Source organism: Varroa destructor, unplaced genomic scaffold, assembly GCF_002443255.2.
Source record: "Varroa destructor unplaced genomic scaffold, Vdes_3.0 BEIS01000003.1, whole genome shotgun sequence".
Taxonomy (NCBI): Eukaryota; Metazoa; Arthropoda; class Arachnida; order Mesostigmata; family Varroidae; genus Varroa; species Varroa destructor.
Genome location: NW_019211456.1, coordinates 7,968,420 through 7,993,047, shown reverse-complemented (window position 1 = coordinate 7,993,047; position 24,628 = coordinate 7,968,420). Strand labels below are relative to the sequence as shown.

The following is a 24,628-nucleotide window of genomic DNA, read 5'->3' as shown; positions in this document are numbered from 1 at the left end:
TGTAATAGTAGATTAGCGTTTTTCCTAGCCACTTTTTGTACACACGAGTGAGTATTCATGCCGCCCGTTAGTTTTTATGATAAGCACGCAGAGTCTAAAGTCATGGTCATCAAAGTCGTAGAAATGTTTGAACCACTGTGGTGGCGGTGTGTATATTAACGGCGGAAGAAGTTTAAGGTTTAATGCTCAGCTGTGATTGTAAGTTTCTTCATTTTCTCATCGCAGTTACTATAGACGATCCTGAATCACTATACTACTCATGACTTAGTCGAATTTGGTTTCCGTCGAGTTACAAACATTCCTGTCCGTTGTTGTATATTGTTGAAATATTAGCATTTAGAGGCTTAAGCCCTCACAAAAGGGCTTATCCAAAGGATGTACATCTATCTTTCCGATGTAGCTTGCTGAGGTGTTGTGCAACAGGTGACTCAGTAATATGAAATTAAACGTTTGGATTACGTATCTGTGAAGGTGACGTACTCAGTCAGTAGGGGTTCCAGCCGTTGTCTTGTGATCTACAATATTCATTTTCAGGAAAATAAAAAATAGTCTATATAATTTCGTGTAGTAGTATATTGTAACGATCGATACTAATACATTTAAAGTAAGCCAGGCCTAAAAACAGGCTGGTGACAGTAGAAGAAGTTCGTACCTCAGCTCTTGTCTATCGTGAATTCTATTCGTAGCTGCAATGATTCTATAAGATAAGAAAGGCTTGAGTTAGAAGGTAAAATATCTTTATGGCTCGCAAAAATGTCGTAGGCGGAGTGTGGCGTGAAACCAGTGTAACGGTAGTTGTCTCTACGGAGATCACTGATTCCAAAATACTCTCCTAAACTTTATTTCCTAATGAGCTGTATTTTAGTGGATAGTACTAAAGATTGTCAAGGCAAGCGCCTATTATAATACTGGAGTCTTTGACTGAAGCTACTCACAGGGTACCCTTTTACTTTAGAAGAACCACAACCCATATGATGAACTTGAATCGTCTTGAATCCGGCGAACCTGATTGCCGCATCGTCTTTGTGTGCTCCCTGTTCCTCTTACTTTTGTTTCCAAGTTGAAGTTACGTAATTCCCGGTCTTAGCCAAGCAGCAAAGATTTTTTTTCTAGTCGGTCTTTCTCTTGTAGTACAACCGTCGCAACCTGGTCCATGAATTATACTCTTTTGAGGTTGACTAAAAGGTCCACATATAATCTCGTACCACTCCTGGCGAGAGGTAGTAGAAATACGAGAGACTGCTTCCCATCTTTGCAGCTCTGTAATGCCACGAGTTTTCTCCAAAACCTTTGGCCACTATTGCCTTTAATGGCATTTCCGCAGTAAATACACCAACATAAGAGAGCCTTAGAGATTGATCTAGATACGATTGGAAAAAAAACATCGTTCGTTACATTAGCAAATTGTATAGATATGCCCCAGATCTATCCAGACATTTAGTAATATTGGGTATGAAATCCTAAACCCGAAACTGCAATTGACAAAACAAAAATACCAGTTCTGCGTGATAGCAATATCTTTCACTCCAGGGCTCTCAATTCGGCAAGACCCGTCTTCCAGAGTCTCCTTCTCAAAACTGCCTCAAATGTTCTGTTGATGACTGTTCAAAATCTGTGGCTGTTTTTCAATATCACAGCTAAGTCGTCTATGCAAGCCAGCAGTTCCCTAATCCCAGCTAAACACCTTTCATAAGAGTTGACGTGTACGTATAGTCTTCTCAGATTTTGAGATTAGACGTTGTATGACTGACAAGACTGAACGTTGTATCTGGAAACCGAACCATATAGACGTAAAAAGACTGTGTACCTCAGCCAAGTCTCACAATCTGGCCTCAGTGAGAGCCTCAAAACCTAGAATTAACCGATCGATAGGAGACCGTTCTGACAGTACTGATGCTTTCGGGGGTAGACAGTTCCAGTCTTGTTTACCGCATTGGAGATCGTTTATCTGGTAGTATGTAAGAAATTTCAGCAGCTAGCTCGAGCTTTCTTCTCGAATTTTCCCGTTGGAATCAAAAACCTTCCGCTGTATAATTTCCCCTTCCTGCCGTTTTTAATATCTTCTAAATGCTACCTTACGTGATCTTAATAGTTGGCACAAAAAAGTCATCCTGTGACGCCAACAACTTGTGTAGGGTTTCGGCCCTCTCCTGGCCCTTAAACTCTCCCCTGATGAGCTTATATAGTTTACCAATGGGTTGCTGTGTTTTATTGCAAGCGCCGTAGTCTCTTTATGTTCAGCTTTATGGTCATTGATTATTTAGTAAGGTAGTTTCATGTTTTGTGTTTAGTGAGAATATATAAAATGAAAGTTAGCGTATCTTGATATGAACCGAGCAAGGTCCATAGAGTGCGCCTGTAATAAAAAGGGCTCGTTCACTGTACACTTGTTTTTAATACCTGGATGATCGTGCCAATAAGTGAGATCGGGTGAAATTCACTGTTCTGGGTTTATTTTTAAATAATGTTAAGCTCTATTTTCAAATAGCTAGGAACGAAAGGCTTTTGGCAACTGAGCGTTAGACTGGAAAATTATACCGTTCAAAATAGCATAATGTGACAAAGTTGTCTTGCAAGTAAAGTAGAAGGAACTCTCAAGTTGGAGGCTTTAATCTATACTCGAAACAATTAAACGAACCCGACGAGGCATTCAGGTACAATAGGTTTAAAAATAACGAAAATGCACTGTTGTCACACAAATTTTTTCAGTAATATTTATAAATTTTTTAGTAACATTTGTATTGTCTGTGTAGCACATATATGAAGTCAGTACACGAGAAAAGTTGTAGTAATTCGGTTTCAATATCTAGTTAGCAACAACAGATAGCACATTTATATTGATTTTTAAGCGCACATTTTCGCATGTGGTCACGCAATACTCATCAACTATGCTCACCCTTATCGTCGTACTGACTGCTTCGCCCACCCCGTACGCTGAATTATCATACTAGGCTATCATTCTCTGATATAGATGGCGAGTGATGCTATCAGAGCTTCTCTGGCTCGAATGGTGGCCACTTTTTGATAATCAGGAAGGCGATGTAAAACCAGGCAGGATAACTGCAGCGTGGCGGTTATAAAGGCACCGACAATGGCGTAGCCACGAGAGTCCCGCGGGAAAGACGCTCGGTGTCCGAGAATTAAGTCAACTTTTTTACGACTGTCGTCAGTCTGTATCTTGAAGCTCCAAACCATACCATATGCAGCAAATCTTAGTAAAGTGAGAATCGCCCAGCGCACCGACACCAGCACCATTTCCAATGATTAATATTGTTATTATTTTACATAGTTTCGAAGAGACAAAAAGTGCGACAGCTGAAAGACATCAAAAGGGATAGGCACTGTACGATATTGTCTCAACCCATAAACGGATAAGCAAAAATCTAGTTGGAAATATACGTCAAGCGTCAGCATAAGTTTACCCGCATGACAAGTCTGAATTAACAGACCGTACGCTCTAAACAACATTCACGAACGATTTCGAAATCTAACGAATGGTAGAAGATGCAGGTTTTCTGATGAGATTTGACGACAGAAATTTATTACATTACGCATTGCAGTAATCTTTCTTTTTTTTTTTCTTTCTCCTTCGACGAATATTTAGCATTCAATACAATGATGTCATGAAGAGAATAAGTGTTAGGTTTGTATAACATAAAAAAAATCAATCCATTGTTGAGTAATTACCTTAGACTGTTGTTGAATACCAAGCTAAGGCAAACACTGACCAGCCGTACATGGCTTCACATCCTGTGAAGGCGAACTTCGTCAACGTGCACCACTTATTTATTCGTTCAAAGCTGTACAACCATGAACACTGTGTTATTGCAAGATTGCTGATGAGCAGTTGTTATGAACTCTGTGAATTATTCAGATCGGTGGAAAGCCTGGCCGCGTACCCGGATCAGTAGAGGATGCTAGCACATTTTTCGATCTTGTTCATGCTCGCCCTAAGACATACATTTAATTAAAAGCATAATCACGCTTCAGTAGTAATACCTGTAATTGACGTTCGTATGTCACCACTAAAGTTTGCTGTGCCGCTAATTTTCTAGTGATTTCCTTTTGATCCAATTCTGTATCACATCTTTTCGAGCATGGCCTGATAAACGTAACGGCTATTATCGTAGTAGTCAAGATGGCAGATGTATAAATGCTCGTAAATAAGTCAATAGTTAAATCATAAAGGTCCTTGATCTTCGAAAGAGTTTCTCACCCATAGAGTAATTCGATTTAGCATATCACGTCCGATGTTTTAGCTGAACATTCTCGTACCGCTTGCCCATCATTTTCTAAACCAGTATCGACCCGTTAGACCAATTAGGAGTTCGTGATTCCTTTTTTACAACACAAACTTCAATATAAAATGCAGATTTTAACGAGGCTAATGAACAATGAATGAAAGCAAGCGCATCATCGTTCTTAGTCATTTTAAAGAAGACATTGAAAGATATCTAAATACGTCCTAGGGCTCCTGCTGATCTTAGGATGTGAGTTATGCCCTGAGTTGCCAGTTTCAGAGATGCGTCCTAGGCAATCAAGTTTTCTTGTAACTAATAATCCAGATGTTAGTCGAGGTTAAACTTGATCGAAAGTCCGTTAGCAGACGCAACTACAATTAAATATCACACAGAACGGGCGACTGTCAATATTGAAGTACAATATCATATATATATTCGAATAACCTAAAATTGAGACGCTGACTGGGACCCATATTGAGACCGCTTTGTTTATCAATGTTACGCTGACTTTGTGATTACAAAATGCGAATCGTAAGTCGACCTGGAAAGGAAAACACGATGTCAATCGCTGGGCCGTTTGCTGCTTTTTCCTTTTGTTCAAAAGAGTCGTCCTTTTTTAATGGTCATTTTACAGTTGTGTGTATTTATAAGTACTGTATCCTAGTATAGCCGCTATAGCTGCCAAACGCGTACAGGATCAGTTTACGTCACTCTATTGGAAAACTGAGTCAATTAAGGTGACTGTTATTTTTAGCTGGAGGGCAACTTATAATATTATAGCGTTTAGGTGTGACAAGTATCGCATCTCGTCGTAAATATTTCCAAATTATACGTCTCCTAATGAACTCAGAAGAGATCTCCGTCATCTGCACAAAATATATTGTAATTAACTAATTGTAAGAATATTGTTCAGTTTTATAATATATTTATTTGTCGTCTCCATCAACCGCCCGGTTTTTACATTATATTACAAAATTTTAATTCCTTTGTGAAGGTTACTATTTTTATCATCATCTCGTTTTAGTCTTTTTCTCGTGGATAGGGATGCAGTTTTACTGATTACATAGGTTATAAGAATATCCATATGATAGGAATAACTTATATCATCTCCGTACAGTCTTTTGCTTCTTCATTCAAACTACCACATTGCTAGATATCCCTCGGAGTACAGCTGATGCTATCGTCTGCGTGATTTCTTTTACTGACCTACTGAAATTTCTCGCTTCTTGGTTGCCACCGACCAATTGGACTTGGATTCGAGTTTATTCACAATACATCAGTCAGTCTATGCATTGGTTTTATAGTGATGTTGGAAATCTGTCTCACTGCTTGCTCTATCATGGCGCCGATTTGCCCACTCACTACAATATGTACTGTAACAGTATTATTTTTAGTTGACTATTTTAGTTATAGTAGTTGAAAAGAGCATAGTGGAAGCATTGTTTGGATAATTCCGCTTCGAGGTAACAAAACGGAATAGTTCCACTTCATTACAACGACGGCGGCGTTGAAGTGGTTCGTCGTCTCACTCTATTACATGCCTAGTCAGTTTCGTGCTAGCTCAGGCAACGACACTCAATCGAAAAACGTTTATATTTTGTTAATTTTTTTTCTTTGCATGACCGAAAATGCTACACGTTCTATACTGCAATAAATTGAACGAAAGCTCTCTGCTGCTAGCATGTGCGCGATCGAGCGGAAATAAAAACTGGCTTTCTTAATTCTTATCAATCAACGCACTTTTTTTACTTTTCTAACCCCTGAAAAATTTTAGTGATAGAAAAACACCATGTTTTTGTGATCCGTTAGATATTGATAATGATGAGTTCAACGCACGCAGGAACGTTCTGAACATCAAATATACGGTTGGCAGTTTGACGATCAGTGAGCATACTGCTGACAAAAGAAACCATATTCGAAACATAAATGCACGTTTTTTTTTCGCTATAGATTCTAAAAGATAAAACATTGTCGGATTGACCTCACCGTTTACCCTCACTTATACGTGTCTACCTAATCCACTCTGTTTAGATCATTTTTCGCTTGCTCTCTCAACGTGTAGCAACCTAATCGATAGATGCTCATAAATGTTTTCCTGCTGCCGAGGCTTAGAGCATCATGGTATGCGGCTTTTCGAGGTAATTCCGGAAATATTGCAACCATTGAGCGCCCACTGCTCCGTCGACCACGCGATGATCGCAGTTGAGTGTCACTTTCATCGCTTTGACAATTCGATAGCCGTTCTCCTTGCATGGTCGTGCCACCTCGCTTGTCTTGCCCACTGATAAGATGCATGCCTGAAATAATGTTGCACAAAGTGAGTCACAATGTATCATTCAAAACAATTGTAGAACATGTGGCAGCGCAGTGATGTTTACCTACTGAACTTAGGCACGTATAAGGCGCTCCCTAAGTTGGACGTAGTCACACCTTGTTTAGTGCTGGGAGTTAGCTGTCTGACACAATATCTAACGGCAGTACCAGACGTAAAATTTATTCATGTATCATATATACCCGATGCAGTTCTTCTTCTTTGACCAGTAAACAAGTCTACAATACACCTCACCTTAAAGTAGCTTGATACTGAGTGAAAATTTCAAACATCTAAATCATGCTACCGTATGGAAACAATAAAATTATGGCTACTTAAGGCAAAAATAGTTCGCGGCTTAATTAAACCAACATGTAAGCCAAGAATTTCTAAAATGATAACAAAGCAATCAGCGATTCTTTTGAAAAATAGTTATATGGGTATCGCGTTATGTTCCTCACCTGTGGCGGGTTAATAATCGCTGAGAAATGATCTACACCAAACATGCCCAGGTTCGACACCGTGAACGTTCCACTGAGGAATTCAGCCGGTTGCAGCTTCTTTTCACGCGCCTTCGTTGCGAGCTCCTTTATATCTTTACTGATTTGCGATAGACCTATGAAACAAAAGAGAAACGAAGGGCAATAACGTTAGACGCCAGGACTACACCAAACGCACAGGGGGTTGATCAGGTTACGAATGCAATAGCCCGACACAGTCCAGCCATATAGGTGTGACCCTAAGTTTTTGCTTAAATGAGATCTAAAACAATGAACTATATCGCCACCGCACTGAATGTAGCGCTAAATACAGTTTGCAAAAATCTGCAGTAAAAAAAACAGAGCATAGGAACCTACACGTTGGTAGCTGTCCGACAGTGACACACTGCATCATGTAGTACCTGACTCGTTATGGGAGCGAAAAACTCACGAAAATGTCGTAAAGCATTAGTCAAGTGTGTGATTCTTTGACAAGCGATAAAAGATGGCCAGTAGAGCTAAGTTGATTGAATATCTGGTTGAAAATTCGAAGCAGAAACGCATTGTCAATGAGGCGGCTTAGCCCTTGTCGTAATACATATACGCGTGTAACACGCATGAATCGTATGAAAAGATGACATCATACCTTTTGTGTCGGCATTAAACACGATGGGAGTAATAAGTCCATCAGGTGTTGACACTGCTACGCTAACGTCAACAGCGTGGTACTCTCGAATAAAAGTGCCCATGAACGACGAGTTGGCGGCAGGAACACGTTTGCACGCCAGCGCTGAAGCCTGCGAAATGATATCAATTACCAAACAGTTGCAGAAATACAACAAAGCTGTTAGATCCTTTGGTACACAGGAACTTGTCGAAAATATATATTTTATTTACTCATACGATCGAGAGTTCTAATGCATTTCTGCCGCTCACATTGACCTTCAAACGAATTTCTCTTACCTTAACAATGAAATCATTTATTGAAAGTTTTCCTTGATCGAGAGCTACATTGAGCTCTTCCCGCATCTTCAATACCTGATCCATTTCGATTTCAATCGTAAGAGAATAATGAGGAATCTGCTGCTTTGATTCAGTGAGCCGTTTGGCAATCGTCTGACGCATATTTGTCAAATCAATATCCGTATATCTGCAAAAGTTAAACAAAATACAGTTAACAGTCAGTACATCTTATCATAGTCGAAGGGAATTTTTAAATAAAAGGTAATCAGAACTTAAAGCTTGCTATTGGACGTCAAAAGCGAAGCCTTTCTAGTATACACGGAACATATAACACGCACGGGGTCACGCAAGGAGTTTTAGGAAGCCATCGGACCGCACTGGCCTACGGTGGCATAATGAGCAACTAGATGAATTAAAATAGAATATCTATTCGAGTTCAGCTGGTCCTGGCCATAGTTAATAAATAATAATAATAATAATGTGCTTTTAAATCAATGAGAAATAACCATACTACGGAAGCAACATTTGTAACAGGATTGTCGACATGAGGAGACCTAGCTTATAGAAGAATCAACATTTTCAACAGTACAGAGCTATACAAATTCTACAATTTTAGGACTTTCAAGTTTAGGGAGCAGCTTCTTAGCCCAGCAAGAGGAAATGCTGACCATTAATGTTGAAAAGTATGCTTTCTTTTAGCACGTATCCGTGATAATGACCATCCACACTATGCTACCTTACATTTTTATAACGAAGAAACTGCATTGTTATGCATCTCTAGACGTATCATGATTATACCAGGAAGACATAGACAGTCTCATATCTGCATATATAGCATATGCCAAACGTTACGCATAAATTTGTAGTTAAACATTACTCTAGAAACTACCCATAGAACTCAACAAGCATCCAATCTATTATGTCAGTCCTCGAAAAACTAGTTTTTATCATCCCATGTTGGTATATATGTGTTTAATCAATAGCTTCACTAACCGGAAACTGGCAACCTTTTGTGGCGCCACCTCTGGCGCAGCACCCACCGGGGAAACACCGGCAGATTGGGCCCTACTTAGGTCTCCAGCAATAACGCGGCCGCCAGGCCCAGACCCAACTACCGATGCTAAATCAAGGCCCTGTTGTGCCGCTAACAAACGCGCAAATGGAGAGGCAAAAATACGGTCTCCTAAAACAGGAGCGGCCCCTATTTGTGAAGACGTAATTTTGGCTGGAACGGGCGATGGTCCTGCTGCAGCGGCTGGCGGCGTCGCTGTCGGAGCCTTGTGTGCACTGTCCGGTTTTGGAGGGGCTGTTGGCAAGCTCGTGTCCGTGAAGTCCTTGAACGCTGGAATGTCAGCTGGATCAGAGACGATAATGCAAAGCAATTTACCAAGTGGGATATCCTTTGAGCCTGCAGGGATAACAATCTTAGCGAGGTAGCCCTCTTCGGGTGTTTCGAAGCCCATTGTGGCTTTGTCAGTCTCAATCTCACAAAGCAAGTCGCCTTCGTCAAGTTTGTCGCCTTCTTTTTTGTCCCACGACACGATTGTGCCCATCTCCATAGTCGGTGACAATGCAGGCAGCGTCACTTTGATATGTGACGGATAACTTCCTAGAAAACGTCGCCGGAAAGAAATTCAAATCTCATGATACCAAATATATTGAGTGCGGTTACAACACTTTGCAGACGACCTTAACCTTTTTAAGTCTAATACACATAGCAAGTTTAATATATATATATATATAGAACGCACACATGAATTTAGGTCTGGCTCTAAAAGTGACCGTTTCTATCGAATAGAAAAATAAATATTGAACACAAACGATAATAAACAATATATGGTACAATGCAAACCTGAGCTGTAGCATCGTGCTTGGGCTCTCTGATGACTGCGTAGTGAACTCGCCTGTTGGATACCTGGTGCACAATTCACCCGCCTTGAAATGAGCAAATATGTTAAACACCGTTAGCCTGTCATCCAGTACCAAATTGTCAGCGTTAAAATATAAGTTTGTCTAAGATACCGAGAGTATGTTCGATCACAGTTCGTTAACTTGAAGCCAAAGTAGCTTACTTTTTGAATTTCAGTTGCTGTCGAAGGTGTTTCCACTACAAGAGAAATATCATAGAGCTATAACGTATCTGTCGTATCACTTTACCGTACTTTTTTTTTACCGCGAAGTAATCAGTCAAGATGGCGCATGATTGAGTTATCTATTTAAACTGAATATTTATTTTCTTATTAAAATAAGCTCCTCTATTTTGTAAAGACTTGGACCGTTAGTGACTCACATAAAATCATATACCCTGATCGTTTAGATTCCTTATCACTAATAAAAATAACCGGGATGACTCACGTCGTACCACTTGTTATCATGTTTTCATTCAAGCAAACCAGCCTTCAGTATTTAGGAATCGTACTAACTGAGAGGGACTGAGCCTTAATGCATACCTGAAAGATTTTTGACATGTAGTATTCATTCAGTTCTTTTCTACATGAGTGCCTTTTATGGATAACTAAGGACACATTAGGACTTAATGTATAATGGCCTTTTCAATTAATAATTGGGCAGTACGCTAAATACTAGATAGGATGATGACTCACAAAGTCATTTACCATCACCCAGATTAATCTGCCAAGTTGGCTCCTGTGTTTTCTACATTGTATCAAAGTATAAACTAACTGAATTATGCCTGTTTAAACGAACTCCGTATGTACATAAAAATACCAAGCTGCCGTGAAGGTTTCCAGAATATTATATCGATTCTCTTGTTAGTTATGACCCTTTGAACTATTTTCAGGCCCCATTTCTAGCTAAATTGACGAATTTGTGTCCATATACTCTGACACGGTCACTAACTGCCAAAGTTTCCTCAACTTTCTTCCGTTTGTTCGACATATAACCGAATAGTCAATCAGATAGTTAATTTTCCTACAACGTAAAACTCTCTTCTTTTTTGGCAATGACGGCTTGTCATAGTTATGGTATAGCTTTTTGGGATATAGCGAGTTCAGCTGCATCATTTTTTTTTATTTAACAAAGAGATATATTTGATCTTTAGAGTATCAATATTGTCCATTGACGCCTTGTGGTTTTTATCTAAATCCAGTCAATAAGGAGCTTGCGCCATTTTGTTCGATCTACGCTCACTATCCCTTTCTCCGGTACACGAGGTATCTACAGTCATGCGCTGTGATCGTATCGCGAACGCTCTTATCGAACTGGCCTGTTGTTTTGTAAGGCAATGTCTTGCCATACATATACAGCCCACAGTAACACGGACACGAAAAACACCCTAATGATAACTCACAATGAACATGGAAGAACCAACGGAGAAAAGCTCAAGCAGGGCTTATCAGCGATAAGTAATGACTATTAATTTTGCGGCACTTTTAATACTGTATTTGAACAACCTCTGAACTTATATATCACATTTGGTATAACCATGGCAAAGCATACTATTTCATTGTTAATCATTATTCTTTCTGTCCTGTAAAATTCTAATCTATTCACCAAACAGTCGATACATCATCGACAGGCAAGGAAACAGGACAAGCATAAAGTGCGACCTTGCGCGAATAACCAATGACCTTCTCCACAATTGTTAAATTTTCCCTTGCGGTTCAGCTTGCATTTGTCGAACTCACAGAAGGTGACTAGTGAACCCTCGGGTAACTTTCGGGACGGTCAAACGTACGGCCGAGATAACTGCGCCGGCCAATGGGCGACGAAGCATCATTTTCAACCTTTTTTGTCCGGGCTCCTCCGCGCGCACCACTCAACACGGGACCACTAATAACATTAGATCGAATGCCCCGCCAGTCGTGTGTCCTGCGTTCTATGTAGAGAAACGGAAAGTATCACTCGGCCACAACGACAACAACAATAACGATATGGCACCATATTGCTCTGCTGGCTTTAACACTCGGAACGGACAGAGATAGCATAAAACCTCTCAAAGGGGCATGCTTCAACGGAAAACACAATGCAAACAGCTAGCAGAAGGCAATGCATTAATCTGAATTAAAGTAAGAAAAATTATAATTTTCAGCGAGATATCAGGTGGCAAAAACGTCTTACTAAATTGGGTTAACGTGCCATATTCGTACCAAATAAGGGAACAACTATTTTAGATCAGCTGATCTGTTTTATTAGCAAATTAGCAGCACGACACGCTAGGGTTTATTTACGCCAAATAGGCCGATGTTTTGCCATTACACACACTAGTTGAAATATGCGAAATCATTCCGAAATTTAGAACTTTGGCGCGCCTTGAAAAAGTCGACGACTGGACAAGGCTGTGACGGGTCGAGCTGGTAGCAAGTATGCTATTACTCAGTGACGCAAGGTATCGAAAAGTTGATTTGTCACAGCTATCTGTGCTGTGAGAAGCATTGTATCATGGGGCTCTTTTTACACACAAAAATTTACGAATGGGTGTCAAATATGTTAAATTATTCATTTCGACAAGTAAACTAGTCGGAAAGCGTACTCGGGAGATGTTCGATGCATACACATTCTGGCCCAGATTGACAATGTCGTCATTGAGATAAATAGACCCGACCGCCTTAAATCAACGACTTGCCCTGTAGCAAATGTAGCATTTCAGTAAGGACAAACTGTTGAGCATATTGCAATAGCCATATTCAGTATTCGCATAGAACTATATTACTACCGATGAGAAGACCTGTAAATCAAACGCTAGATATCAAGCGTTAATGGAAAAAACTACATAATTAAACGGATGTGCCTGCAGTTGCAATTGCGCCCGTACAAATTTTGCGGGTAACTGTCTAGTGAAATTTTGCTTGTGCTCCTTCAGCTCTCTTCATTAAGGTGGCTGTCTTCAATATTTAGAGATCTGGTTGTTTAGCTCCGTAACGCAAGAATTATTCTAAATAAAGGTATATCCCTGTTTGTATGATTGCAAAACAACAAACACAAGTTGTTTCCCGTACTCAGCTAGTCACCACACTTAAGGTATCACTAAGCCGGCGATCAGCAGATAGCGTTCGCTTTCTATAGCGTAAAAACAACACACATTACAGGTACATAAGTAATTGCATTTTTTTTGTTAATATATATAATACAGTCAGCTGCTGATATTCTAGATAATTGACGCTTGCGACAAGCTATTGACACGTATATACTGTTGTGTTCTCCATAATTGTTATTCATTGACGCAATAACATACATTTAACCGATAAAAAACCTCGCTATTTCTTTTACCAAATATCTCGTTGACAGCAAATAAGACATTATTTATAACATATTCAATTAATCCACATTTCGCTAATCAAAGTATTTTAGAGCATTTATATTCTGGTCCAGCAAACCGAAATAGTGGGTGCTTTTTCTTTAGTTGTCATCAGCCGTGCTTCTTAATTATCTTATAAGCAGGCACCCTCGCCTTCCAATTACCAGTCAAATGGCTTCCAACCAACTTTCAATCCGTGGGTATTCCATAAAATAAGCTGCGGGCTGTGCGCGCCCCTCGAACTATTCTGGTAGGCACAACGGTATTCGACGGAACTTTTTTTTTGCGGATTCGTTTGAAAGAGGGTCGACTCCTTCGGCTGTCAGCCAATCAGAGAGATGCAACGTGTGTTGATTGCTGGGGCTCTGCCGGCTGTCGTGCCGCCGACCTCCCGAGCTGCCACGTCCGTAGCAAGCTCAACTTCCATTCGCTCCGTACGTGTGTCCTGAGTCGGTTGGGCATCATGACGTTCGGTCGGTTCGTAATTAGCGTGTTGGCCCTAATCAATGCGGTCAGTACCGCCGATATCGAGACCGATCAGAATGTATTCGTTTTAACGAAGGACAATTTCGATCAAGCCATCCAGGAGCACAAAAACATACTCGTAGAATTCTGTAAGTACATCCAAGTCGTTTAGGTCAGATGGCATCATTTCCGATCTATTGTTTATCAATTGTAGTCACCAGTAAAATGTGTTGGCCGTTGTTCTGTGTGTTGTTAAATGCATTAGACTAGAATAAGGAATCGACAGAAGGCCTGGGTTTTTTGTAAAAGAACAAAGAGCAACTGTCTTGACAGCGGTGCGCCTAGCAGCTTGTTTGAGTGAACTGGAATCTGGCTGTTTAAAAACCCGTTGAGCTGTTGGTGAAAGTATTGTCATTAGCTCGCTGAATTTCACATCGAAGCATTGAGAGGTTTTCGGGGTTGTTTGCTCTTTGTCGGCTTCGACAGTGCGAGCTTGAAGTGGAATTGCGACCGGTTGCCATTATCACATATCCATATAAACGCCTCGATGTTCATCACGGAAAGTTAAGATAGATAGCGTTTGCTTCCATTGCTGCTTAGGAAGAAGGTCATTATGACGATGAGCGATGAATATTTGGGGACTCTAACTTACACGGAAGGTGGTGTCAACCACTTTCTGGTGCAATGTAACGCTTCACACAAGATGTCGGGAAGATCTCCAATCTGATCACGGCTTTGGCTGGTGTGATACCAGCGAACATCTTAGAAAGGAGTCGATTCATGGCGCGGTGACCGTTCGTTACAAAAAGGTTTCACCTGTGCTGTAGCTTCGAATACCTTAAGATCGACAACTACTATCTTCGAGAGAACCGAGAGCTTCGCCCGTTATACCTGTTGCTGTATTGATTTGTCCTAGTCAGAGCAGTGTTTTTGGTAAGTTTAGTGAGTGAAGTAGTGTAAATTCGTACAACAGGCGTGCGACTCTTAATAGAAACTACTCAATTACGTTTCGTGCAGTTTTCTTTACGGATCAATTTTCGGTTCACTGGTTGTAGTTAGTAGTTCAGCTGGCTGTACGACTGCTGAGTTTTACTGTAAAAAGGCTGATGAACATTACGTGCTCTCTTCCGTCAGGAGCAATTTGTCATCGATTTTGGTCATGATGGGCTGTACTATGCCATGGCGGGCAATCGGTGAATTGGCTGACGTAGCAGGCTACAGCTCACCGATACTGTTGACTTGTCCTGCTTTTTATTAACGACATCACTAGATTAAGTGTCTCTACATTTTTCCACGTAGATGTATGCACTGCCTACGTAACATTATTGGCTCGTGCTAATACTGCCGTTGTGAACGGTGCAGCAACCTAATGATCAATTCACCAATAGACATATTTCGTCTTTCCCCGATGTGTGCTATACCAAAAAGGCCGTTAAGTATGCTAGGTGCGTAACTGAATCGTTTGGAAAATTTTTCTCAATTCTCACAGTAGCGACGGGCCAATGTTGAAGGCCAATAATCAAAGGCCCTAGTCATTTTTGAATATGGCCAGTGTCAGGAAGCGATGTCGTCTGGCTAATTAATACGCATCTTTTTGAGTGCATTTATATGCTAACTATCAATATGGGCTGTTTAAAATGTCAGCGTTGGCAAATGGTCACTACGGCATTTCACAATAATGTCTTTCCATAGGTCTCACGGAAAAGGACACGGCTAAGTAAAGAAATACTCATTGATCGGATAGCAAACAGCCAACGAAAGAAGCCTGGCGTAGAGTAGTTCATATAGAGTCTAAGACTTGGCAGTATAAACCAGCTTGTTGCGGGTTTTGGCGGGAGAAGCGGGCTCACTCGTGTCGTGGGCCTCGTTTGGATGAGCACGCAATAAATCCGGGCTGGATCAATGTACAGGAAATAGAGGTTAAGAATCAGCCTCGAGTTAAAGATCGATGTAGCCAATTGTGACGGCCTTTAAGTAGTACTGGCAATTCATATTGCCGTAGTTATATCTGTGACAGCCAGATAGTTTGCGACCAGTTTCGTGCATTGAAGGAACCCGCTCGTTTCGGCGAAACATCGTTGGCAGTGTTCGGTCTGTGAATTCAGAACCAACAATTTTCAAAATAGACCATTACTAATGTGTTTGTTTTGCGCTTAACTTGATAGCGCAGTTTACCATCTCCGTTAAGGTCAACAAGGAAAGGTTAAAAGGCCCATTATAGGTACAGGTTCTCTATGGGAAAGGAAGAACACTTTTATGCCGCACTTTTCATTGAATACATCGATATTTCATGCATCATATATAGGTATGGCAATAGCCGCAGTTTGATTTTTTAACGAGATCCTACGCTGCAAATGCTTTGTTCTATAAAGGGTTTACTTTTCTTGCACTATTTATTCTGTCCATTCAATAACTAGAGGAGGCTCATATATATAGAATTTATAGAAGTTGAACAGTTATTCAGCAGAACCGACAGCGCGTTGACTACGTATTTCTGTCCGTGCCAAGGCCCGTTCGTTCTGTTTGGCGGTGGTTAAACGAAGAACACGATAATTTGCGAATCTCAGAATCTAGTCTAGGTGGATTTTACCAAGCTACCTAAGTTAGTATATGCTAAGCTATATAGACGCTACGAAAAACCATACATTAATTCTGCAATACTGGTTTCGACACTGGCGTTTTTAAGTCGCCGTAACGTATCAAGTTCGGCGGCTATTTCCGATGTTCACTAATAATAATACCCCGAAGCAACAGTTGTTCGATTGTACTGTTGTCAAAGATAATTTCGTAGGTTCTTGTTTTGAACGTTGATGATAACTTTGCGCCTACTTACACATTTTTTGGACGTGCCCTAAACGCAATAGATTTTTTAAAAAGCTAACCTTTCGTAAGTTTGGTTGAACTACATTAGCTATTCAGTGAACTTATTTGCAGACCTGCGCGACGAATCGTCTCTGTTATCTATCGACAATCCTTTACACGGTGAGGATGAAGTCCGAAAATAACTGAATAATTCATTGGGTTTGATTGGTCAAATGGCAGTCTGATAACTACTGCTCCGTACGAAGTTGTATATGATGATTGTCCCACTTAGACCAGCCAGTGTCAACGGCAGCGTGAAAGGTCTGACTATGTTTACTGCGGCTGCTTTGAGCCGACCTGACTTTTGTTCTTGTCTAGTTAGCCAGTAGCCTAGGATAGGATAGGTTAAGTTTAGGGTAAACTTAACTTGGCGTTCACGATAGAGTTAGCCATCTGCGTCCTGTGTGAAGGGCGGCGTGTTTTTCAAGGTGTCCTATCATTCATGCCTGCGTGAGTGTGCGCTATTTTAACCAGGCAATACTGCTGCTACAGGTGTCCAGACTGAAGTAGCCATAGTTTGAAAATAAAATCGCCAAATAATATATGGACTGCTGACGAGCTTTTGGCTGCCGCTCCTGCTTCTTCATCTCAAATAAGATATGGACTGACATATATTAAAGTTTAAATTGAACGGACGGATGGACTGGAGCTGGAGCACGTCACTCGGCAGCCGGCTCTAAGCGGGTTAGCTGTATACGAGTGGTTACCTGGCGTCCTATCTATCTTGTTCAGCAAAGTAACTGGTCATCAACAGTTGCAGCTGTTTAGGGAAGGGAGGCCCGTTTTGTTCTATTAGAAGAAAGAACTCGACGACGCATGAACGACGATAGGTGTCGGTGCAGCTCTCTCTGCTAGAAGCAATCACAGATATTGGGTGTCGGCTGCGTGCTGTAGCGCTCATCGAGCAGCGGGCTCCGTCTTATAGAGCTACGTCTCCTTGTGGGCTACATCAGCAATAACACGAGTCCTGCCCACGCGTCCCAACTGGTTTCGCAATCGCGCTGCTACGCCCACGTAGCTACTACTACCTGAACGGACAAAGGAGGGTTAGAGAAGCTATAGACCTGCCGATCATCATGATTCTCTAATGACAATGATCTTGCTTCCGCTCAATGAATAGAGAACGGTGATAATGAATCGGTCCATTATACATTGTTCGTTATGATGAGCTGTCGCTAGTTTATTGTTTCTGTTCATTTCCATTCTTTTTTTTATCCATGCTCCTACTCAACAAGTAAACTCAGTTGAAACGAAAAGAAAGCTTTGTTTAAGGCTTTTCTAAATATTAATCGAAGTCGCTTTTTCGACGATAAGCAAATCAAATACAGTGGATGTGTTTAATCATCGATGACTGGTGCGATGCCTACGTTGTGCCATGTGTGCTAAAAAAAATAGGGACTTCCCACAAACATTTGCAGCAACTCATGTCGGCATTTATTGCGCCGTAAGGCTTGAAAGCTGTAAAACAATAGCCCCAAATTCTTGAACTGAGCTACCGGAATTCTTTGCTAGCTAATTCAAGTTATTATATGTCACTCTTTCTTCACTCTGTGTTTTTCACTGATCCGGATATAGTTACTACAACATCGGGTCAATGTCTCATTTTATGGTTGTTATTCTATGTTATAGTTTTAGCGATGACGATCATTGGCAGCGTCCTGAAGGGTAAGGGGCGTGGTTGTGTTTTTAGTTCTATTTACGCAGTGGAACCAATACTATTTTGTATAAGGACCTTCTAATGATAATGTAGTTTCTGTTGTTTGCTCGAAGTTGCTCTCTTGGTTCGCTTTTCCGGCTATCACTTCCTTCCTTCGTAGTGATACCAACATTAGTCGCTTGCGACGGTCGGCCTGTTGCTGGTTGACTCCTGCTGATCACCAAACGTAACTGTCTGCGCCGTACGTGTTCTTCTGCTAGTACTGTATGTAGTAGTCTCGATAGCTATCTAGCTATATGGTAGTAACATGCGCAGCATGCTCTTCACAGTGAGTATGGTGGAAGGTAGCTGTTGTCTTAGCAATTTGTGAGCGACAGCAGCGGTATGTTGAACCCTGTCTTTTCTGGTGTCGGGACGAATCGTGCTGAGGACTTTGATCCCGCGATCCATTAGCAGAACGCCAGAATTATAGCCGGCTCATCTGCCGGTAGTATCCTCGTAGTGGTAAGTGAACGGGCATCGTGCGACTATGTCTGCATCGACAAAGCCAGACAAGCAAGATGCGTATGCAAACGATAGAACTCCGTTCACGGCAACAGCGAACTTCGCGCACAGCAAGGAAAACTAGAGCAAGTGATGTTAATCTATTTTTTGAGAAGCGTTAGGCCTGCCAACCGTTTGGGTTGTGATGATCATCAGTAGTTGAGCTAATCGATTGGAGTCGTTTGATGTACTTATTACGGGCGCGATAGCGGCGCTAAAAGCGACAAGCGTTAAGGTAGAAAAGGAAGAATTACGAGTATACGCGGAATACGTATACGCGAGTATACGGAAAATAATTTAGGCAAAATGGTAGACATTTTCTTCCGCATGCTGTTCTATGATCGGCATCGAAATTAATGCTCTGCCAAATTTAGGCAAGGACTTATTAGCTTGAGCTAGGTGCTGGTTCTTCGGAATTGTTCTTTTTTAATTGCTTACAAAGATCTTTGAATGAATGACCTTTGAAATTAAATAGCAGCTGTTTCAAGAGTAATCTTAGTACTGCCAAGTTTGGAAGTTTTGCATGAGCGTATTTTGGTGTACTTGCGTAAGTAAACTTCTTATTGACACAGACTGTATAGCACATCGCTGGCAACGAATGGAATTAACGACGATCTAGTATAGTCGTTAATTAGAACTACCCACCAATGACACGCATTAAATATTTCACATATATATATACACACACAGTGAATAAAGAAAGTTACCATATTCTTTTAATTCGAACCTCATAGCTTTTCATATTTCGCTTTTTTAATATTCGACACCCTACGGAAGTAACTAATGCTATCAGATGTTATCAATGATATTCGTAAGTGTTGCTTGCGAGGAGATCGTTAAAACAACGAAGTTTTAAACGGTTGAGGCAGATGCTGTGAAGGCAAGTAACCCTTGCAACTCCTCAGCGACTTCTTTGTACCGACTTACGTATACCGCATATGTCGCCGAGTAGACGAGCCTGCCTCATTAAAGATGCTGAAGTTAGAGGAAGCTGGTACCTGACTGTGACGCAGTCATGCGCTATTATGGCCTAAGCCACAGCAGGCAACATCGCTAACAACCAGAAGCATTACTGTATTTGACGAAGTGTTGTTTATCCCATTGTGTTGTCGCGCTGAGAACAACAAGTAAGCAGGCCATATTGAATGCGAAGGCTGTATTTTTTAGCCATATTCCGCCATAGCAAGCAAACATGCAGGGGATCAATGCTTTTATCTGGATGTATGGCTAACGTATGTCAATTTTCTCGTATTGGTTTGAATATAATGTTGTTTTTAGAGATTTACCCATGGCTGCCAGCCAATTTTATGCCTGTCAGATTAACGTATCCTATTTAGCAGCGATTCCAAAACTGTTACCTTGATTTCTTCGTAGAGCTTGGAAGGTTTGCTACATTTCTTTGTAACACATGATTGAAATTTAGGCTTGCACGTTTCGTATGTTGACTCACTACAAATCTAAATCATGAGGTACTACTATAGAGTAATCGCGGAAAAGGTCCACGGCATAACTGGACCCGTTTTAGCACCCTCCGAGACTCGCCAAGTTCGGTGTACACATTGTGGTGTGTCAGCTCTGGTGAGAAGTAATGTTTTTCCATCGGTTTGTGGCTTTCCGGTCTGTGAGTCCTACTGGACTTAACTGGGTTTTTTTCTCTAACAGATCTGTGAAACGGCATGGTAACGACATACTATAGTAAACCAAATGCTGAGGTATTCACCAGCGGTAGCCGCATATTCAAGGTTTCCTAGATGCTAATTAGCAAACCAGACCACATCGCGGCCTTGGTGTTGCATCAAACAGATAATCTGGTGTATATGGTCGCACCACGTAATTCCGCGTTGAGTTAACGTTATGGCTCATTTGGCTATGGCGATAAAAGGGTGAATTTCGTTCTACGCGGATAAGCGCACGCCACTTGAAGCATTGGGACCTGCTTCTGTCGGCTTGCTTCTATTATGGCTCATAAATCAATTGCAGTTAAGCCGAATGAGAGAAAAAAAAAACCATACGTTCTAGAGCGGTTGTTCAATGTTATCAGTGTTAGGTTAATTCGGCAATATCGTTGAAAGAGGCTGTCGAAACTTGTTAATTATAGAAATGTCTGTTTATACTGTAGGCTACTCCTTCAAACTGTAAAATTCGTGAAATCTTACAAAATATGCTCGAGTCAAGTTAACATTAGGGCCCGCACTCGGAAAGGCGACGAGATCGTTGCAGCTGTCTCATCACCGGTCAGCGGCTTATGAAACTGCGCAAGATTATTCTGCCTTTTGTCCTCCATGTGGTTTATGATTTTATTAACAAGATGGTATGTGTCATCTTTAGTACAGATCTGTTCGCAGCCTGTTAGATCAAAAATCTGTCGAATCATGTTTCCTTGTTAATATTTTGCACTTGCGCTACTTCATGCTTATCTTGAAGTTTATTTACTAAAATTTCAGATGCCCCGTGGTGCGGACACTGTAAGGCGTTAGCGCCCGAATATGTCAAAGCCGCCACTGAACTTGCTGAAGAAAAATCCGAACTGAAGCTCGCAAAGGTTGACGCCACCGAGCAGAAAGAACTCGGCGAGCGCTTTGAGGTGAGTTCTGAAAAATAATGTTGCTCTATACTCTGTATTCTACAAACTTGATATTATATAAACGTTATATTTGTTTGGAATTGTGGTGATAGTTAATTTATTGGATAGCTTAGATTATGGAAGTTGAGAAGGGCCAGCTTTGATCCGAATATAGTTCCGTCCTTTCCCACCTCCAGCACAATGCCTTTCTATAGTGACGACGTTTAACTTTGATCTTAGTGGTAAATTGTTTTTATTGTATACAGATTGGAGGCTATCCGACACTGAAGCTTTTCCGCGAGGGAAAGCCAATTGACTATAATGGAGGTCGTACCGCTCCTGAAATCATCCGCTGGTTAAAGAAGAAGACTGGTCCTCCAGCCCATGATGTTATCACTGCCGATGAGATTAATGCTCTCAAGGAAGCCAACGATGTGATCGTGGTTGGCCTGTTCAAAGACCAAGAGTCGGAGGCTGCAAAAATTTTCCTTCAGACCGCCATCGAATTTGATGAGCAACCATTTGTTATTTCGTCGGCAGATGCTGTTTTCAATGCTGTCGAGGGTAAAGACGGTCAGGTTGTTTTGTTGAAAAAGTTCGACGAAGGTCGCAATGTCCTAGAGAAAGTAGAGACTGCCGAGGCCACAAAGAAGTTCGTCGTATCGAATTCGTTACCTCTGGTTATCGAGTTCTCTCATGAGTCAGCGTCGAAGATCTTCGGAGGTGAGATAAAGAATCACAACCTTCTATTCTTGAGCAAGAAGGCAGAGAACTACGATGAGTCGTTTGCCAAGTTCCGTAAGGCTGCTGAGCAATTTAAAAGCCAGGTTATCTTTGTCACCATTGATACTGAGAACGCTGACCACAGCCGTATCCTGGACTTCTTCGGGGTCAAAAAGGCCGACAAGCCGCAGATGCGCATGATCAAGCTTCAGGATGAGATGGCGAAATTCAAGCCCGATGATGAAACCAACCTGGACGCGGATGTCGTTTCATTATTCGTAAAAGGTGTCCTTGATGGTACAGTGAAACAACACCTGCTCTCACAGGACCTCCCTGAGGACTGGAACGACAAGCCTGTTAAGGTTCTCGTATCAAGCAACTTCGATGAGATTGCCATGGACAAGGGCAAGCACGTTCTTGTTGAGTTCTATGCCCCATGGTGCGGTCACTGTAAGCAACTTGCCCCAATCTACGATGAGCTTGGCGAGGCCTTTAAGGAACGCGATGACGTTGTCATTGCCAAGATGGATGCTACCGCTAACGAGCTTGAGCACACTAAGATCAACTCGTTCCCCACACTCAAGCTATACAAGAAGGATACAAACGAAATTATCGAGTTCGTTGGTGAGCGCACCTTAGAGGGAATGAAGAAGTTCATTGAATCAGGCGGTGAGTACGGCAAGTCGGCACCTGAAGACGTTCAAGAGGACGAGGAGAACGCCGAGGACGACGAGCACGGACCGCGTGACGAGCTGTAATCGCCTCCTTCGTGAAATGGAGTCACCATAAGTCTTCTCTAAACGAAAGAAACACGTGTGAGAGCGAAAGCGAGAGCGAGAGAAAGTTAGGTACAGAGAAGCAATACATTTCAGGAGTCCGTAGGGAATCAGGCAGGGTTTTATGTTCTACACCAACAACAAACGACAGAAAACGATAACGCCTAGCGCGATTTCAAGCAGGGAGGATAGCGAATAAATAAAGGGTATTGATTGCCGCTGGTTACTCTGTGTAATGGGTGAGAAATTACATTGACCTGACGGCACAGACTAGGGTCGTGCCGCATTATGTCCCGCCTGGTTAAAAGAATAGTGTGATTCCCAAAAATTCTTAGAGGGGATAGCGTGCTACTAGAGAAAGACACGTCCCTTCGCTTTGAAGAACGTGCGTTTGTTTTATTTATTTTCGAATTACAGCAAAAGAAGCGACAACTATTCGGCGGCGCACCTATGGAAGATTCATTAGATTAGAGGTGGGGGTAATAGATGACAATGTAAATAAATTCTAAAAAAATCGTTATTTCTGATATGGCTTATGCGTTCTGATTAAAATAGTTCTCTTCTATATATTAGCATACATTAAAAGTTCAAAGAAGTGAGGAGTCCAAGTTCTATTTAAATTAAGGAAATCTTGAGAAGACCGACAATACCTGTGTTATGTGGAATTCGTAGGATTCAGAAAAAGAACTTCAAAATGATTTAAGTAAACATGACTAACTGACCAAGCCTTTCACGGACAGGACGTTCTGCAACTATCGTTTGACTGGACATTTAATACAGATGTATCTAAGTGCAGGGGGTAATAGCAAAAACTGAGAGAGACATAAGACCAGTGTAACTTATACTATTCCCCAGAAATGCATATCTACCCATCTCAGCCTCTTACTTTCAAATCTACGCGCGCACAAAATTCCAAAAAAGTATTTATAAACTAGTTTTATGAACTCTTCCATAGAAAATTTACCCTTTGGCTGCTTATTTACCTGAACTTAGGGACAGTTTGTTTTATCTAATCATTGTTTTAATGTATTAGTATAAAAAAAGGAATGAACACACACGAAATCTGGCAAGCAACGATTACGTTTTACCCATGAGTTATTCTTGTATAGTAAGTATATAAGTAGTTTAGATGGACTGCAATGGGTAAGTGATTCGGGACTTTTCGATACTCAATATCGAATGACTGGTATATTTCACATTTCAAGAGATGTTTTTCTTGATAATCCTTAAAACCAGTTGCGTGCAAATAGTCAAAATAAGTTATGTACGGAAAATTCAGCAAAAGTTAAGACTAAATTTTAACAGTGAAAAATGAAGTAAAGATTCATACGAGCTTAATCATCGAATCTAACCTTGTTATATTACTGCTTAATCGGCACGGTTTTATCCGTTCGCTTGTTGACAAGACGATACTATGAAAATTAAATCTCTACACGTAGTTTTTCAGTAGTACGGAAATCTGAGTTTCCTCTGAAGCTGCAAGCGTCGTGTAATAGAACCTTAGGTTCTTATTTGTTTAAACCTTTTTCATTACGGTTCAAGTTTAAAAAAAAAAATCGAAATATTTCTAGGAAAAATCGATGTTGAACGCGCAAAGATGACTTGCCGCTCAGTGCCCGTAGTTTTATGTAGAAAACCTAAGAATTAGTTTTTTTAGTGCACTCTTTTTCAAAGCAAGCTATCTAAGTGGGGTAACGATATTAATAATTTAATTGTTTCTATTTAGGACGTGGGCTCTGAAGCACTCTACATATTGTGTTTGCGTTCCATGAAGCAGGTGAACGGTGA

At 41.1% G+C, this 24,628-nt stretch overlaps 2 protein-coding genes across 2 annotated transcripts; one reads left to right on the top strand and one right to left on the bottom strand.

The window, feature by feature from the left end:
• Nucleotides 1–5,146: 5,146 nt before the first annotated feature.
• Nucleotides 5,147–11,882, bottom strand: muc (dihydrolipoamide S-acetyltransferase muc). The gene is made up of 7 exons (XM_022796297.2): nt 11,642–11,882; nt 9,847–9,929; nt 8,988–9,603; nt 7,995–8,181; nt 7,678–7,828; nt 7,014–7,168; nt 5,147–6,538 (listed from the first exon to the last, which is right to left on the bottom strand). Exons 1-7 carry the CDS (start codon nt 11,731–11,733, stop codon nt 6,350–6,352), a joined length of 1,473 nt encoding a protein of 490 aa, XP_022652032.1. The 5' UTR covers nt 11,734–11,882; the 3' UTR covers nt 5,147–6,349.
• Nucleotides 11,883–13,602: 1,720 nt separating this feature from the next.
• Pdi (protein disulfide isomerase) lies at nt 13,603–23,369 on the top strand. The gene is made up of 3 exons (XM_022796296.2): nt 13,603–13,865; nt 21,223–21,362; nt 21,608–23,369. Exons 1-3 carry the CDS (start codon nt 13,715–13,717, stop codon nt 22,820–22,822), a joined length of 1,506 nt encoding a protein of 501 aa, XP_022652031.1. The 5' UTR covers nt 13,603–13,714; the 3' UTR covers nt 22,823–23,369.
• Nucleotides 23,370–24,628: the final 1,259 nt, after the last annotated feature.